Source organism: Xiphophorus maculatus, chromosome 16 (assembly GCF_002775205.1).
Source record: "Xiphophorus maculatus strain JP 163 A chromosome 16, X_maculatus-5.0-male, whole genome shotgun sequence".
In the NCBI taxonomy this organism is placed as follows: domain Eukaryota; kingdom Metazoa; phylum Chordata; class Actinopteri; order Cyprinodontiformes; family Poeciliidae; genus Xiphophorus; species Xiphophorus maculatus.
In genome coordinates, this window is record NC_036458.1 from 4608138 (window position 1) to 4626327 (window position 18190).

Consider the following 18190-nt stretch of genomic DNA (forward strand, 5'->3'; position numbering starts at 1 on the left):
GTCTCCATCTTCCTAACGCCAACATCCTCTCCTCCAGAACTAAAACAACTAATAAATCAGAGCGAGCTCTGCTGCTCTACTCATCATCCGCTGTCTGGCCCAACTCTACAAAAACTGGCTGCCGCTTTCTGAGCAGGAACCCCGGTATGTAGGGCAAAGGTCGCGTTAGCTTCCACGCCTTTAACAGAGACCTGCCTGTCTTCAACTCGTCTGCAAGATGAGAGCCTGGTCCGGACGCTTCGTCCTCACAAAACCTGCAGTTTTAAAATCAGGACTACAGCCACCAAAAAAAGTTTTTAATTCTGACTTTTTTTCCAGAGTTCTGACTATAAACTCACAATTTCAACATTTTTCTCAGAATCCAGAGTTTCTCAGATTTTTTTTCACCTCAGAATTCAAACTTCTTTCGGAATTTTGACTTTCAAAATATTTTTTTCGAAATAATTTTTTCTCTCAAAGTTCTTACTCATCTCAGATAAATAAGAATTTATCTGAGATAAATTCTCTGAACTCTGATGTTAATCTCAGATTTCTGGAATTTTTGTTCCTTTGAATTTTTTCCTCAGAATTCAAATTCTTATTTTTTCCCCCTCACATTTCTGACTTTAATTTCAGAATTCCAACTTTTTATTTCAAAATTCCTACTTTTTTAAAATCAGAATTCTCAGATTTATTTTCCTCAGATTTTTTTTTCCTCCCAATTCTGACCGTTTATTAGAATTCTGACTTGTTCTGACTTTTTTCCCCTCAACATTTTAATTTTAATTTCAAGATTCCAACTTTTATTTCAAAATTCTCACTTTTTAAATTCAGAATTCTGATACTAATATCATAAACTTGACATTTCTTTCCCCAGAATTGTTTTCTCAGAATTCTGACTTTAATCTCAGAATTTTAATTCCGTCAATCATGTCAAAATCCAAATAAAAAACCCAAACATTTTTAGCTGTACGTTAATTATGATGTTAGTGTATGAAAAATAATCTCTTATCCATTTCTTCCTTGTTATAGAATTTGTAAACCTGCACTTTATATGCACTGAAAACCTGTACCAAAATTACTTGGTAGATTTCTAAGAAATTTAAAGACTAAATTTTCCTGATGTTGCAAAAACAATTTAAACAAATCCAATTCTGAGGAGGGGAAAAGTCAGAATTGTTTTGCTCCCCTCGCAGTGGCACTAATCTTCTTCTGTACAAGGATGCTTGATTTATTATTTCTAACTCTTTTGACTAATTAAAAGGCACTGATCTTTTTATTCACAGAGAAATACTGTTAGGAGTCACCCTGCTTGAGACATTGCAAACTTAATTAGAAAAAAGTGAAGAAACTCAATTATCAATCCAAGATGCATAACTTTGCCTGGGCTACAAATTATTAGAGAGTAAAACTCAAATTAATCCGATTAAACCTCAGCTTGTTAGATGTCTAACAGAACAACATGCAGATATTCAGGACTTTAAACAAGAGACGTGGATGAAACTCCTGAAGGAAATAAAAAATAGCACCAGGCAAATGTAAAAGCAAACCGCTGGGATTCAGCTGTCGTTCTGTCGAAAGATGCTGTGACATAAACTCTTCTCCCGTTTCTCACCTAAAATCCAGTTTCAGTGTTTACAAACCAAGAGCTCCCTCCTGCCCACCACGTTTCACATACACGTAGCCACACGTCAACCTCCACAACGCTACAAATTGGATCAACACAATCTACATTTCAAGGCCTCTTCTATGACAGATTACTGGAATCAATGCAAATAAAATCTAATTTTTCAGCCACAATACAGTTTTACATCTTAGTAGAATCGGTTACACAACTGTATCGACTTAATAATGGAAATTTTAGTCTGAAAGTAATTGTAAGCGTGCTAAACTGATTAGAAAGCACTTCATAATGGAGGCAGCTTTGAGGTTTAAACTGAAAATAAAGGAATATTTCATTCAGAAAGATCTTAATGTGTTCAAGGACATAATGGAGAAATTCTTTGCAATTCAAGGAAGGTCTTTGTGTTCAGTGGTTGACTCCTTAATGATCTGAAAAGGAGAAAAAACACAGATTTAGTGTTTAAAAACAGCAGAAAGTAACACTTGGCTCAACACTGCCACCTGGAGGGAAAACATGAGCGGTGCAGCGCTCCTACCTCCCCGTCTCTGGTCTCCACAGTTCGGACCAGGATGCTTCGCTTCACATGAGCCTCTGGAGTTTTAGTGTCCAAATTAGTTTCTAACCAGAAAACAGATTTTTAAAAAAACATTTAGGATCTCTGGGAATGCAAGAAAATCTAAAAAATATTTCACTTCCTACTAAGCTTTATAATAAACACTAAATATTTAAGACTGACTGGATTGAGTATATCTAAATATTTTTAAACCTTTAAACTGCCCATACTATTTTTTAATTTATGGACCTGTTCTTATATTTATTAAACGACTGACTGAAAAGCCAAGCAAAAAAAAAAATAGGAAGCCGTTTTTCAGAGTAAATTAGTATTAAGGAATTTGTGTAATGTGTCGCTTCAAACATTTATTATTATAAATAATTTTTTTATTTTACTGTTTTATGACTTTAAATGTAAAAATTATATTTTAATCACACTAGATAATACAAATATTTTTTTATTCTGTTTTTAATTAACATAACTGGTAAGTTATTCCTGTTTACATTCTGCCAAAGTAACAAAGTAAGTATTTATTTTTTTAAATTTTATTTTATGACTTTAAATGGCAAATGTAGAATCTTTAATGTGCCACTGTACATTTCTATTAAAACTAACGTAGCTAAAATATGTTCTTATTTGAGTTTATTTTTACAACTTTCTGATTTTAAATTTAAAAAATAGATATCCTAAATTTATCACTGCACATTTTCACCACCAAACTATCCAATAAGTTTTTGGTTATTTTGTTTTTAATGATCTTAACTGGCAAAAAAAATCATAAATATCTCTCTTTATATTCCTACAATCAACAAAGAAGCTAACATTCATTTTTATTTCAGTTTACTTGCATGGCATTAAATTTACATTTAAATTTTTTTTGTTTTCATTACTTTAAATGGCAGTAATAATAATAATAATAATAATAATAATAATAATAATAATAATAAGACATCTAGCCTTGACTCCTGCTTCTGACTCATTACAAACATAAATAATGAACATATTTTACTAAAGGTTTCTACTTTCTACTCTCACAATGAAATAAAATTTCCCCTCTTCCAACCAAAAACATTTTATTATAAGAAAATATTATTGCTGCATCAGATTCTGACCTCTAAACTGCAGGTTGGAAAAGCTCTGAACTGGAATGGTGATCCTGAAGGCAAAAAGAAGAAAAACACGTTTTCGTTTCACTGTTTTTGTGGCAAAAGGCCAAATATGTCCGGTTTTCAAAGCTGAGTGTCACCTGCTCTCCTCTCCTTCCAGCAGTTTCCTGTAGGTGGCGATCTCGATGTCCAGAGCCAGTTTGACATTGAGGAGGTCCTGGTACTCCTGCAGATGCCGGGCCATCTCCTCCTTCAGGGCCTGGATCTCCTCCTCCAGGCGGCTCACCGTGTCCTGGTACCCGGCAGCCTCCATGGCGCAGCGGTCCTCCAGCTCCCGCAGCTGGCGCTCCAGGGACTCGTTCTGGAGGACGGGGAGATTCGGCTCATCAGCAGCTTCACCGCAAAAACGCCAATAATCTGGTTTCTACTGCAGATAACTACTACATGTGAAGTAAGACAAATGTCTTATTTAAGACATTCAAGTTACTTAAAAGTAACTTAAGTTAAAAGTAACTTGGAAGTTACTTTTAAATTACTGAAACTATCCAATAACTTAAAAGTAACTTTCAACAAACTTAAGTTATTTAAAACTTAAGTTACTTTTAACTGACCTAACTTTTAAGTAACTTCAAAGTTAAAAGTAACTTTGAAGTTACTTAACAGTGACTTAACTTACTCAAAAGGGTTTTTTTAACTAACTTAAAAGTCAAGTTACTTTAAAGTTACTTTTAAGTAACCTAAATATAACAAGTTACTTTTCAGTACCTTAAGAAATTTAAAACCAAGTTACTTTTAATTAACTTAAAAGGAGAAGTTACTTTAAGTTAACTTAAAAGTTAAGATGGTTAAAATAAGCTTTTCATTAATTTAAAAGTAACATAAATGTAACAAGTTAGTAAAGTTTTTAAATTACTTTTAAGAAAAAAGTAACTTTCAACTAACTAAAGCAATTTAAAAGTAACTTTAGTTACTTTTAACCAACTTAAAAACAACAAGTTAACTAACTTAAGTAACTTAAAAATTAAAAGTAACTTTTAAGTTACTTAGAAATTACTTTTAACTAACTCGAAAGTAACTTTTCAGCTAGATATATTTCCCCTGGCAGATTATTTCAGTTACAGCTAGTAATCTTTAATCAATGTTAAGGAATTTTTGACTTAAAACAAGCTCTGATATCTCGCTGAAAACGTACTTTTAAGTTATATTTGTCTCACTTCAAGAGTACTAAAGTATTTGCAATAGAAACTAGATCAAACTTAGTTGGTAAAATTTTGTGTTTTTGCAGTAAACTTTATTCTGCGTTGATAGATTACATATTAAAAGAATGAAAATGATTCCCAGTCAAATACTATGTTGAAAGATTGTCCATAAAATACCCGTTTTGTCTGATTTCTAGTGCAAATACCTTAGTTGTGTCCTATTTCAAGTGTTACATCTTACAAGCAGCTTTTTGACAACAAATAGCAGCTTGTTTTAAGTCATTAATCTCTTCTTATTGATGAAAAATACAACTTTCACTCATAAATAACTTATAAATAATCTGCCAGTGGAATTAAAATTTGGTTGCTAGGCAACGGGCTTGGCCTGGCTGGGGTTGCTAGGCAACGGCGCCAGTGGAACATGCACATTTTGAAATTATTGACATAAAACAAGCTCATATACTGTGTTGAAAAGTTACCCGTAGGTTTGTTTAGTCTTATTTATTATTTCAGTTTTAGTCCCACGTCTGAACAGACGTAGCTGGTTATTCTTTAATTTAAACGCTGGACACTTTCCACGCAGCTTTTCCTGAGATCGGCAGAACTTACGGTGCCTCTGAGAGCGTCCAAGTCGCAGGTCAGAGCCTGAACCTGACGCCGATATTCATTGGCGTCCTGCTTGGCTTGGCGCAGGGCCTCCGCATTTCGATTGGCTGCGTCTGTCAGGTCAGCAAACTGGGAGAAAAACCCAAACAGTCGAACAGCGCTACATCTTTTCACATTTTCCTCAACATGATGTCACTAGCTAGGCGTTCTGATTTGCACATGAAATATTTATTGAACTAAATGCTGATAAAAAATAATCTTCCCTATTGGCTTTAAAAAAATAAGGTAACTATTTGCATAATTTATTTATGTTTATCAAGCAAGCCTGTTTGTTTAAAGTATTTTAGCTGATTGCTACAAAAGTAAAGTTATACAAAACTGAATTTTGTATAAATTATTCAACATTTTTATGAGGTAAATACAATGTGCAAGTACACTGTAAAATCTTAAGTTAACTTAATAAATCTGAGTCTGTTGTAATTAAGCTTTTTTAACTGACTAGAAACTGCTTAAATAAAAAGGAAATGGTTGATTGAAACAACTCAGTGCTCCTGCTTTTTATTCGTTTTTCTGCTCAAACTTTGACAGAAAATATGGAAAGCAGTTCTAGTTTGTTCACTTTTTTCAGTAAAAACAAACACAGTCGTATGCAAGGCTGAACTGTCATGAAAATGAGCATTTAACTCACTCATGGTGCACTTTCATGTAATTGCTAACAACTAGCCAGCAAGTAATGACAATGTCTTGTATCTTGAACTAAATATATTTGTGTAAAGACACCAACTGGAATTTTTATTGTTGATTTCATAGATTCAGTTGTATAAAATCTACTTCAGCGCAGAATGATGTTTTTCAGTGCAGAGGTGAATCTTCTGACCTTGGATCGGTACCACTCCTCGGTTTCATGCATGTTGGACGTGGCCATGTTCTCATACTGAACTCTGATGTCCCTCAGAGCCGCAGTCAAATCCGGTTTGGACACGTCCAGATCGACATGGACCTGCTGGGCCACAAGCTGGTCCTGCAGCTCACGCAGCTCCTGGAGGAAAGGAAGGGAGGGAGGGAGGGAAGGAAGGAAGGAAGGAAGGAAGGAAGGAAGGAAGGAAGGAAGGAAGGAAGGAAGGAAGGAAGGAAGGAAGGAAGGAAGGAAGGAAGGAAGGAAGGAAAGAGGGAGGGAAGGAAGGAAGAAAGGGAGGAAGGAAAGGAAAGAAAGTTAAGAAAGGAAGGGTGGAGGGAGGAAGGGAAGGAAGGAAGAAAGGGAGGAAGGAAAGGAGGGAGGGAAGGACGGAAAGGAAAGAGGGAGGGAAGGAAAGAAAGGAGGGGTGGAGGGAGGAAGGGAAGGAGGGAAGGAAGGAAGGAAGGGAGGAAGGAAAAGAAGGTGAGGAAGGAAGGGAAGGAGGGAAGGAAGGAAGAAAGGGAGGAAAGGAAGGAAGAGAAAGAGGGAGGGAAGGAAAGAAAAGAAGGGTGGAGGGAGGAAAGGATGGAGGGAGGGAAGGAGGGGAGGAAGGAAGAGAAGAAGGGAAGGAAGGAAGGAAAGCAAGGAAGGGTGGAGGGAGGAAGGGAAGAAAGGAAGGAAGGAAGGAAGGAAGGAAGGAAAGGAAGGAAGGAAGGAAGGAAGGAAGGAAGGAAGGAAGGAAGGAGTTATAACTGTCAGCCATTATCATCCTGGTTTCTTGCTGGTCTTAATCTCGATTCTCGCCTCCTCGTGGATTTTCTTCAGGAAGTTGATCTCGTCCTGCAGAGCTTCAATCTTCCTCTCCAGCTGGACTCGACTGAGAGCCGCTTCGTCCACATCCTTCACAAAGATCGACAAACGGCAAGACGGCCTCAGATTACAGACTCAGACGCCTGAACATGTGGATTACCTGAAATGTGTAGTTTCAGCCGTACCTGTCTGAAAGTGTTCAAACTGTTTTCTGCTTCCTGACGCAGCGTCATCTCATCTTGAAGTCTGTCAAAAAAATAAAACACAAAACTGACATTTATGACACGGCTGTAAAAATAAGAATAGTTTCATTTCATTAATAATTACTTAATTCATATTTGTCCATTTGATTTTCCTCTTGTTTTATACATGAACTAAAATTTGGCACCATTTTTTAATGTGGAAATAGACGTTTTTTTATGTGGTTTAAAAATATAACATGAGTCTAAATTTGTTTAAAAAAATTTTAACCACTGGCAAAGTTCAACAAGAACAAAACAAAACAAAAAAAACAACAAAAAAAAGTAAATTTCCATTCAAAACTTCAGTGATTAAACTAAAGTAGAACTAAACTCAAATTAAATTAAACTCACATTTTTAGAATAATTTCAGAAAATTTATACAGATTTTTTTTTCTGAGTTTCAAATGTCAAAATGTTCAGCAATTGAAACTTAAAAAAACTTTTTTTTTAAAAAGAAATTTCTGAAATGAATGAATGCTCTTAAACGGCTGGTTGTGCCAGGGTGTATTTTTTTTTTTTTGCAATGATGACGGACTACAGTATAATCTGACATCAAAATCACAAAAAGTATCATGAAACCCTGGAGGGACTAAAAAGACATTGAATAATATGTAATTTTAAGAATGAATTAATATTTTAATGGGTTTTATCAATACATCCTGGCACAACCGGCCCTTTAAGAGGATTCATGATCTTTAATTGGCCCAAAATGAAAATGAGTTTGACAGAGCTGCTCTAAATGATGAACCCGGCATGTTTTAGTCAGAGAAACGTGATTTTTGTCCTGCATGTGGATAATTTTTAAATAGGTTTGAAATATTTTGATTAGACTTTCAATTGGCATTTTTTCCTGCTGCAGAGGAATAACAGGACTCAGCTGAATGAGCAGCTCATGCATCATTGCACTTTCACTCTAATCTAACACCCAGAGGCCTTTCCCACGGGATGGACTACACACACACACACACACACACACACCGACAGACCTGAACTGGGACGGACAACACCCCACGATCCATCTGTCGCACGCAGACAGACCCGGACTCACTGAGGCTTTGCATAACATCTGTACAGCTTCATGCAGAGCAGCACAGAAGTCAGTGGGAACCTGGAAAGTGACCTTTGACCCTCAGAGCACCAATCTTTCACAGGGCGAGCAGCTGCGCGGTCAGAGGGCAGGGAGCAGATCTTCCCACCCTCAGACTTTCAATCAGCACTTAAATTGTTGAGTCCAGCCACGCGTGTTATTATTACCAGAGCTGGATAGTAACAAGTTACATTTACTTGAGTAACTTTTATTTTTTTACGTAGTCTTTTTATGCTTTACTTTTTACTTTTACTTGAGTAATTTTATTTTTCAGTATCTCTTCTCTTACTTGAGTAAAATTTCTGGATTTTCTACCCACTCAATGAAAAACAAACATGTTTTAACCAAAAATCCACCAGACACAGACACACACACCTGCAGGTTCTGTTAAAGTTTCATAAGTTTTTTTTTAATTAAAGAAACTGATTTCAAAATTTCCACTAAATTTATATCTTGATCCATCTGATTATGTAATTTTTAAATATTAAATGATTGATAACTTGAGTAACTGATACTTTTTTTTTTTACCCTAAGTTGAGTATTTTCTTTGATGGCTACTGCTTACTTTTACTTTAATATATTCATGTTGAGGTGCTGCTTCTCTTACTTGAGTAAAGGTTTTGGGTACTCCACCCTCCTGTGCTTTGGAGAAGTGGAATACGCCCAGCGAGGCGATGTTCATGAATTAATTTGTTTATGAAAAACGAGCAGCTGCCTCCCTTTGTGAGGAGCCACCATTGTGCAGCCGCTCATTCCTTCACAGCCTCTCAAAAGCGGCGAGGGGTTCAGTCAGGATCAAGTTTAGAAAAAGGGAGCAAAGCTCCCGCTGCACGTGTTGGTGTGCATTCCAGCGAATCGCAAGGAAAACCACATCTCCATTTAAATGAACGGGTAAACACAGCTTACCTTCATTTGTGCAAAAATTATTTAAAACTGTATGTTGCAAAGTAAAACCTGTAAGTTTTCATTCCAATACGCTACATTTAAGTAGTTTAGAGGAAGTGCTGAAGCAGAGATGCATCTAAAAAAATACAAAACAAAAAACACCTGAAAGTCAAGAGTTTGATACAGGCACAAAGTGTTCATACTATTGGAACTTTTCCAAATAGTTAAAATTTGGAAAAGTTCAATAATTGCAACCAAATGCTGCAATTCTCTTTGAAAACTAGCAAATTTTTATTTTTAAAAATTTTATTTCACCTGCATGGAAAATTTCACTATAATAGCGACTGCAGGCTAAATATAAACACAGTTTTTTAAGAAAATTTACATTTTTAGGAAATTCCTATCAGATACGTTTGTCTTATTTATAGGGACTAAAAGATGATTTAACTGTGAACAAAACTGCTTTAATTATTCCTAATAATTAATGTCCAGCACCTGAGGCTTGGTCCATTTCTTCCTCACCATTTATCTACTCTCCTGGTTGTTAATGCATTTGGGTCATTAAGGCGCATCTCATCCCTTTATTTTCATTGTGCAACAACATTTAAACAATCAGTTGGTAGCAACTGTCAATGTGACTTTGGCAGCTTAACTGTGATAAACAGCTGTAGGCCAACAACATGCTGGCTAATTCATTCTCAAAAATACTTTATTGATCGGAAAAGTAAGTTAAACATTGTTGTAACTCACCAATTCAGATTCTTCAGAGTTATTGTAGATAGTGATGGCTGTTGGCAAAAGAAATCTCCTGCAGCAGTCTGTGTTACAGTGAATATGAAGAAGCCTCTCACTGAAGACGCTGTTTTCCCACAACGGCCTCATAAGGAAGACGGTCGGGGTTGTCTGTAATTTTCTTGATTTTATGAAGAATTCATGTTTGTGTCGTCAACTCCAGAGGTAATGCTGGGTAACCATGGCAACCAGTGACAGTTTGAAGTCCACCATGTTTAAAAACCAAATAATCTCTCAATAGTAATCTCTAACTGTGGTCCTTGGGCGCCCCCTGGTGGTCGGCAACATACTGCATGTAAAAGTGCGACTCTACAGCTAGCTTAGCAAAAGATTGTGTTCAAAAATAATGATGGATTAAACCTGGGTCACTCAAAAGAAAAACTGAAAATACTGATTGAAAGAAAACAGCAGGATTTCTTATATGATCGGAGGAAGTCAAGTAAATCCTGCTGAGAGTTTTGATGTGTTGTTCACAAACAATTTGATTCTTTTGAACGGCTCTAAGCCGTGAACTAGTCTCAGTTGGTGAGAACTGTTCTTTGCTTTTTACAACTTTGCTTGATTATAATACTCTTCTCACATATCAATAGCTATTACTAATATTTAATTAAAAATGATGAAATTAAATTAATTAAAAAATAGATGAATAAAATTGATAGAAATGGATTTGGATAGAACAGGATTTTTGTTTCTGGCAAAGCAACTCAAGTCTATTTTTGCATTTGTTGAGCTTCTAAACTACAAATAACCCTAAATGTTATTAATGCAGACAACACATAACTTTTTTATTTCATGTGTTTGAGATCATTGGAGAGCTTAGAATCCACACTGTCAGAATCTGGAAATAGCTCAAAATGAGTCGATGTGTTTATGGCCATTAACATTTACCAAACAGCCTTTGTCATTAGGATGAACAAAGTGAGTTAAGAGCCTCATATTTTCTTTTCAGGTTGTTTGTACATATCAAGCTAAGTGATTCTCAGCCTGAAAAGCTTTAATAAACACTGCTCTATAGCCTTGCCAGTGTTTCTCGTTTGCCACATAAACTCTCTCTTAGGCAGTCAAAGTGACTGCGGTCGGACTTTAAATGCATACAAGTCATTGAACATAGCAACCGTGTCTGGATACACTCCTCCCACTGGAGTCCCACCCTCCATCGCCTTACCTTTGCTTCAACATGGCCAGATCGGCAGCCAGGTTGTCCCTCTCGACCTCCAATCGGGCCTTCCCGTTGGTGAGCCCATCCACCTGCCGCCGAAGCTCCCTGAGCTCATCCTGGTAGATGTCTCCCAGGCGGCTGGGCTCCTTCACCTTCAGCTGGTTCAGCTCCGCCACCAACATCTTGTTCTGCTGCTCCAGCAAGCGCACCTTCTCTATATAGCTGGCAAAGCGGTCGTTCAGGCCCATCATCTCCATCTTCTCATTGGTGCGTACTTCTTTGTAGTGGGCCTTCATCAGGGAGTCGGCGGAGAAGTCCAGCCGGTCGCCGGGGCTCCCCAGCAGCAGGGCCGTGCTGGCAGAGCCCAGGGAGAGCCTGGAAATGGGGCTGGAGAGGGTGATGGACCGCGGGGTGCCATGCCAGGAGAGGCGGTTGGAAGACAGGCTACCGATTCTGGCGCCCGAGCCGCCCTGAGGCCCAAAACGTTTCCTGTACGAGGACTGGACCCTCTGGCTCTCCATGCTGGGGGAATAAGCTCACCCGGTGCACAAGCAGGGGTTTTATAGAGGGAGCAACCCCCCTTTGGGCCACAGGGTGGGCGGGCAGTGAATGGAACAAAAAGAGGAAAGCGAAGGGCTGGTTTACTTGACACTCAGAAAGCTGTGCGCCAGGGATTGTCCGTGCTCGTCCACTCAACTACAAATGTCTCCGGCATTTTTTTTCTTCGTCCTCTCCCCCTTTTCCTCCCTCTGACTCACTCACTCTTTCAGTCCTACGTTCACCCCCTTTTTGCCCAACTCGCTTTCTTTCTGCTCCAAGCGAATGAAAAGGAATTTGTGTGACAGGCCCTGGCCACAAATCCAACCTGACCACACATGCGCTCTTCAAAACACAGAGACACAGAAAGGGACTTTGATTAAACAAGGGGAGGGGATGTTGGAGAGACATCATAACTATCTAAAAATACAAAACAATGATTTACAAACAAGATAAACAAATGGAAATGTGCCTTTTAGAAGCACAAACTGTCACCTGACAGACAAACTTCAGTCTTTTTATTTGGATTTTATGGAATAAACCTGGACAAAGTGGTGTATCAATGTAAAATAGAGGTGAAAATCTGTATGGCATGTAATAGATAGTTCACACAAGTCTGAACCGGAAGTAGGCAAGCGCAGAGCAAAGCATAGCGGACCCATGGATTCAAGACCAACAAAAAGAAAATATATGGACACTCTTGATCAATGTGTGAGATATATATATATATATGTATATATATAAATAAAACGGCTGCTGTCTGGATCAACCTGAATGAGACGGAGAATGACGATGTGGACACGCTGCCTCCAATCTCATACTCCGATATAGTTCAGTACTTAATAAACACGAAGAGAGCGTACAACATGGAGGAGCTTCACCTGAAAACTATGAATGCATATAATCAATGTTTGATTGTAAATAATGTACGAACTCTTCATGTGAATAACAGGTTCTAGTGACTGGCGGAGTAATGTAGGCCACATGTCCGGATTAGCTGTCAGCTAAAAGCTACATTAGCTAAGCTAATTTTGCTGGTTCGGCGGTTAGTACTACAGTAATGGTATTACACAGAGGTGGGTGGAGTACTCAAAAATTGTTAACGCAATAGTTGTAATGTACTTGTAGTGTTTATAAGTTAGACAGAAGTGAGACGAGCGCTGGTTCTAAGCTCGTGATTTGTTTATTGTTGTCATAGCAACTCCATGCCAACGAGCATGGCTGTCCGTTACAAAGTTCCCAGAAGTGTGACGTCACACGAAAACTATGCTTAACATTCAACCCTTTACTCAGATCCTCGTAAATAAAAGCCTGTGCAAACAACTAGATGTAGAAGTTACTTGGCTTTTAAATAGAATTAAGTGATTTAATAAAATGTCAGTAAAAAACTCAACGATATCAACAAAATAAAAATAGACGGATCCACTTGATTCTAAACTCTTCACTGCTCAGTCTGGGCTTTCTCCCATTGAAGTGGATTAGTCTGGTAGAATGTCAACCGGGCCAATCAACGAACAGAAGCTGTGAAAGTTGATGTTGATTTTCTGTCGGGTAAAATTAAAAACCAGAGTTCTGCATACGAAGCAAAGCGTAGTGCAAGGGATCGATTCTTATCAGGAAACTGGAGGTAAAGCTAGCAGGTTTTATAGTTGATGCGTTGAACGACACACTGAGCAAAGTCCAGACCTAAATCCAAACTTAAAATCTGTTGCAAACCTTAGAAATCGCTGTTCAGAGATTCTATTGACTCCATTTCAGCTTGAGCCGACGTGCACAACTGGAAGTAAAAAACAAAGACTAAGATTTTTATTGGAGTTTCCAATCTAACCAACCATCTTGGTGGAGCATATTTTATATTCAGGCAGAGAGAGAAAGCAGCAGGTTTTTAAGTGTCTGGTCTTTGTGTGTGAAGTTCAGGTTATTAGACGTCCTGATGGATGGCGAAGCGCAGCGTAAGGAGGAAAAGTTCGCGGAGTGCAAACTCAATCTGAGCTTCAGATTGACGAACTGAGGCTGCGTTACGAGCCGCTGCTCTCCCACTGCCTTGGCAACCACAGGGCTCAGCTCTTCTGCAAATCTTCTCCTTTCGGCTTTTTCTTCCATAGGACAATTTAGAGATAGGATTAAATCGCTAATGTCCCTTAACACAAAAACAGAAAATTAAACACAAGAAATGTTGGTGAAAACAGGGAGTGCTGCAGTTTATCAGATGGTTAAAAGAACCAACATGTCTTCTTCATTCAAGTTGGTCTTTTCTTTCTCTCTTTCAATGAACGCCATAAATATTTCTTAGTTCCCAAAGATCAAAGTTAAAATTAAATAATAATTTTTGATAAATTTCTTTCCTCTTTCAATAAATGGGATTAGTAAAGAGGATACATTTTAATTACATTGGGTCCAAATATGCAAAAGATTCCAAAGATTGTTGAAGTTCAAATTAAATAATAACTGTGGATAATTTATTTCTCTTTCAATAATTGCCATTAGGAAAAGTGGTTAAATTTTCACTGTTTTGGGTCTAAATAAGCAAAATAAGTTTCCAAAGTTCATCCAAGTTAAAATTAATTAGTAATTTCATTCTCTTTAAATAAATGTCATTAGGAAAAGTTGCTAAATTCTTATGACATTTTGTTTAAATATACAAAATAAGTTTCCAAAGATCATATAGATTAAATTTAAACGATAATTGGTAATTTCTTTCTTTCTTTCAATAAATGCCATTAGGAAAAGAGGCTAAATTCTTTTTGCATTTGAACAAAATACACAAAATAAGCTTGCAAATTTCATATAAATTAAATTAAAATGGTAGCTCTTGATGCTTCTGAGGAATTTCCTGCACAATAATAATAAAAACAATAAATCCTGCATGGTTATATTTGCATAAACTGCTGTTTTGCTACCAGCAGCAGGGCAACAAAAGGGATTTCTTTGGGTCATAAAGTCACTGCCATTGTTTCTGGGAGCCAGTGAATAAAGCCTCCTTTCATTTTACTATCTGGCCTGGAGCGTTGATGCTGTAGAAGAAAAACAGCACAGTGTCTTGAATCCCAATTGGTTTCTGTTAATAGAGGTTAAACAAGATGGCACAGTAAGTCTGGCAGAGATTTGTTGACTTAAAAGGCTTCATCTCCAAGGATTAACGGCGCCGTTGCATCATCTCGCTGACACTAATTGTTTCGGCTCAGTGGATTTTTCAGACAATCGCCGCTGTTGCCTTAGATTTGGTCACTGAGGTAATTTCTCCTGATAATTAAGCATCCAAACAGAGTGTTCGTACAGTCTGGAGCTTCCCTGCTTCCTGGAAGATGGAGTCGCAAAGAGGGACAAACAGCTGACTGATGTTTTCGTTTAGGGCTTGATCTCCTCTGGACGAACTGCAAAGAGGCGGAATGGCAGCGCTAATCTGAAGCCCGGACGACACCACCACCTTTTAACTTGGACCGTTCTGGCATTTTAATCTAAAATAACCACATCGACTCTCTGAAAGCTGCACTTCAACTTCATTGTTGTCTGAACGTACATGACCTCATACCAAACCGAATCCTGGCCTACAGAACCGGCTCAGGTCCACTCTCCCCAATATACCAAAGCAACAAATTAAAAAATCTGCCAGGGGGCGTATTTAGGGGAAATTATCTCTTTAGCTGGACAATAAAATACAACAGCCTTTACTTTCCCATACAATAGAGAATGAATTAATGCTGAACTGATAGAATGGATACATTTATAATTGAAGTCTGTTATTTTTATTTATATTTGTTTATAATTTACTTTCAATATTACTGAAATTGTTTGCGTGGTAATTTTATTATTATTTATTTATGTCTTTTCGTAATGTTGAAACGGTTGTTTTGAATTTTGGGTTTAATTTATAATATTAAAAATATTACATTTGACATTTAATATGTAAAAAATAATGTAAAATGTACATTTAATACATTTTACTTTTAATATTTTAATATGGACATTTTACATTTTGATAGTCTGCACATTAAATGTACAGCAACAAAATCCAGTGGTTTTATTTTTTGGAGCAGTGTTGGTTACAGAGGCTGCTGGGAGGAAGGATTTGCGCCAACGCTTCTTTGTGCATTTAGGATGCAGCACGATCAAAACACACACATATGATTCCATGTTATATATATATTTATTAAAATGGATTTAATGGGTTTCCTCTAAGGTTTGGGGTCATAGTTCAGGTATTATTTGAGCTTTAAAGATGCTATTCAGCTGCTCCAAGTTTTAAAAAAAACCCTATACCTTGTTGCCATGGTTACGCATCATAACTCTCAAAAAGTAGAACAGCATCCAAAATTGCCCAAAACATAAAATGCCTCAACCAAAGAAAATATTAACAAATTGAGCTTTAAAGACGCCAATCAAATGCTCCCAACTGTGAGAACAATACCCTGTTGCCACGGTTACGCATGACAACGGTCAAAAAGTTGAATAAATGCTTCAACCAAAGAAAATGTGAACAAGTCTTCAAAACGAACTAATCAAAACCGCAGCAGAGCTACGCTGAAGCAGAAGGCGTGACATCGAAGGCCTGATATAAAAAGCAAGCGGGTTTAACTGGATCGGACGGGCCAGCTGCATGACTCAGCACCAGCAGGTCCAAACAAGGCGCAGCCACAAAGAGGCTGTAGAGAGCCCGGTTGGGCCCAAAGCTCCAGTCTGCCTGTCAGCAGGAATGTGCTGCTCAGACAGACCGGCATACCGGACCCCGGCATCACACTACGAACAGGATTCAGCCGCAAACTACAGCTGGAAGGCTGCATGAAACGAAATTCAACAGAATATGATTAAAAAAAATTAAAAGGCCAGTTATTTTATCATTTATATATATACTGTAGTTCCCGCTAGTCTGCAAGCGCCTTATTAGTAGGCTAGCGCAGCACAATGCATGGAAAACCAGCAAAAAGAAAATTTGTGAAAACTCTTTAACCAACGTGCAAGAGAAAGATTCATGAACAAAATGGCTGCTGTTAGGATCGACCCGAATGAGACGGAAAAGGAAAATACAGCTCTGGAGAAAATTAAGAGACCATTTAAAATGATCAGTTTCTCTGATTTTACTCTTTACAAGTTTATGTTTTAGTAAAATGAACATTGTTCTTTAAAAAACTACTGACAACATGTCTCTGAAATTACAAGAAAAGATTTAGCATTTATCTGGTCAAAGTAACAAAAAAAACGCAGAGCTTTCAGACTTCAAACAATGCAAAGAAAACAGGTTCATATTCATTTAGAAACAACAATGCTATTGTTTTAACTCTGGAGAAAATGAGAACGAAACAACCCTGCAGGGATAACGACACAGACGGCTCTGTGGGTTTGGATGAACACTTCAAGGTTCTGATGCATTAATTTGATCTTTACTGAGAAATAAACAATCATAATTGATACATTTGAACAGGTTCTGATTAAGCTTATTTTCCAGATTAAACAGTACTTTAAAATAAATAAATAAAAGCCTTTAAACATACGCATATGTTTCATTAAGTCACATTTTTGAATTGCTGGTGTGATTTAATATTCTAATCTTAAATGCGTTTTTTTTATTGCTATAAGTAATCACTGTGCTGCTGAAATTGATTCATTTTTCAGCTATATTCTCATTTACTGAATACGACCATTTTTGATAGCCACAGTAAAACAAAATAATAAATTTATTTTTAGTAATTATTTACATTTTTACCAGTTGTACCTCATTAAACCATTTCACACATAGGAACTTATATATGGGAATTAAAATATTTTCTATTTTTAGCTCCAAAGCACCATAAATTTGATCATATTGACTTTGAACATAACTGGAACTGAAATTTATATCACTAAAGGCAATCCAGGTGACAAACTTTAGGCAATAATTGTTGCAGATGCTATAAACTTCACATAATTTTCCCTCAAGTAAACTGATAGTCTTGTTTTTTTTTATTTCTTCTGGTTATTAATAAACTGGTATAATCTGTTAATCTCTATAGCTGTTTAAAAATTAACTCTGACAGATTAGATTACAGTTGCGATAAAGCGTTTCTTTGTTTGTTACCGTCTGTTTTCTCCACACACAGGCAGACACGGCCATAAAATCTCTTCTTCCTGTGACTGCCTCCCGTTTCTCCTCATTTAACGGGTGACAGAGAGAAGGAGGAAGAAAAGAGAGAGAAAACGAGAGAATGAAAAGAAACGGTGCATCCACCAAGCAGAACTCAGTCCCTTTGTATCCTGTTTACTTTCATTCAGTCTAAATGTTGAGATTCATTAAAAAATAAAAACAACAAACTCTTTTTTAAAATGTATTTGTTTTCGAGCGAAGTCATGACATCTACATATACATTCAAAAAACAAAACATTTTAGCAGTAAAATAGGTTTGATATGTTCGACTTTGCACTGCAAGTCTTGTCATGAAACATTACATGTTTAACATTTGGATACGTAGAAACATTTCTAACAACTAGCTTGTTTTCCTTTGCCTGTCCCAGGGTTCCTCCTTAAATAAAACTCTCATTTAAACATTATTTAGCTGCCTTTAATGTGTAGCAGCCCCATTTATAGCTATATGTTTGTTATTAGCCCATAATTTAAAGCTGGACATGTCATCTGAACCCTGGGGAAAACAAAGTCGTCATGGGGGATGGAGAGCGAAATCTGGCATCCAGCGTCGGCTCTGCTCCAGGTTGTCTTTGGCTCGCTAACACACCTGCATTAACTC

At 37.2% G+C, this 18190-nt stretch overlaps 1 protein-coding gene across 1 annotated transcript; it reads right to left on the reverse strand.

Annotated features, from left to right (window-relative positions):
- Positions 1 to 1898: 1898 nt before the first annotated feature.
- LOC102235379 (glial fibrillary acidic protein-like) lies at positions 1899 to 11482 on the reverse strand. Its single transcript, XM_005796650.2, has 9 exons — positions 10944 to 11482; positions 6958 to 7018; positions 6767 to 6862; positions 5945 to 6106; positions 5071 to 5196; positions 3403 to 3623; positions 3269 to 3312; positions 2139 to 2221; positions 1899 to 2031 (listed from the first exon to the last, which is right to left on the reverse strand). The coding sequence occupies exons 1-9, from the start codon at positions 11456 to 11458 to the stop codon at positions 1990 to 1992; spliced, it is 1350 nt and encodes a 449-aa protein (XP_005796707.1). The 5' UTR covers positions 11459 to 11482; the 3' UTR covers positions 1899 to 1989.
- Between the last annotated feature and the right edge of the window lie 6708 nt (positions 11483 to 18190).

Bases quoted from the DNA above. Each gene is read 5' to 3' on its own strand.
- LOC102235379 (XM_005796650.2), bottom strand. From the start codon at position 11,458: ATGGAGAGCCAGAGGGTCCAGTCCTCGTACAGGAAACGTTTTGGGCCT. The intron at 3,624-5,070 runs GTAAGTTCTGCC...CCCGTCCTCCAG, and splicing joins TGGACGCTCTCAGAGGCACC to AACGAGTCCCTGGAGCGCCA. The intron at 2,032-2,138 runs GTAGGAGCGCTG...TCTCCTTTTCAG, and splicing joins TGGAGACCAGAGACGGGGAG to ATCATTAAGGAGTCAACCAC.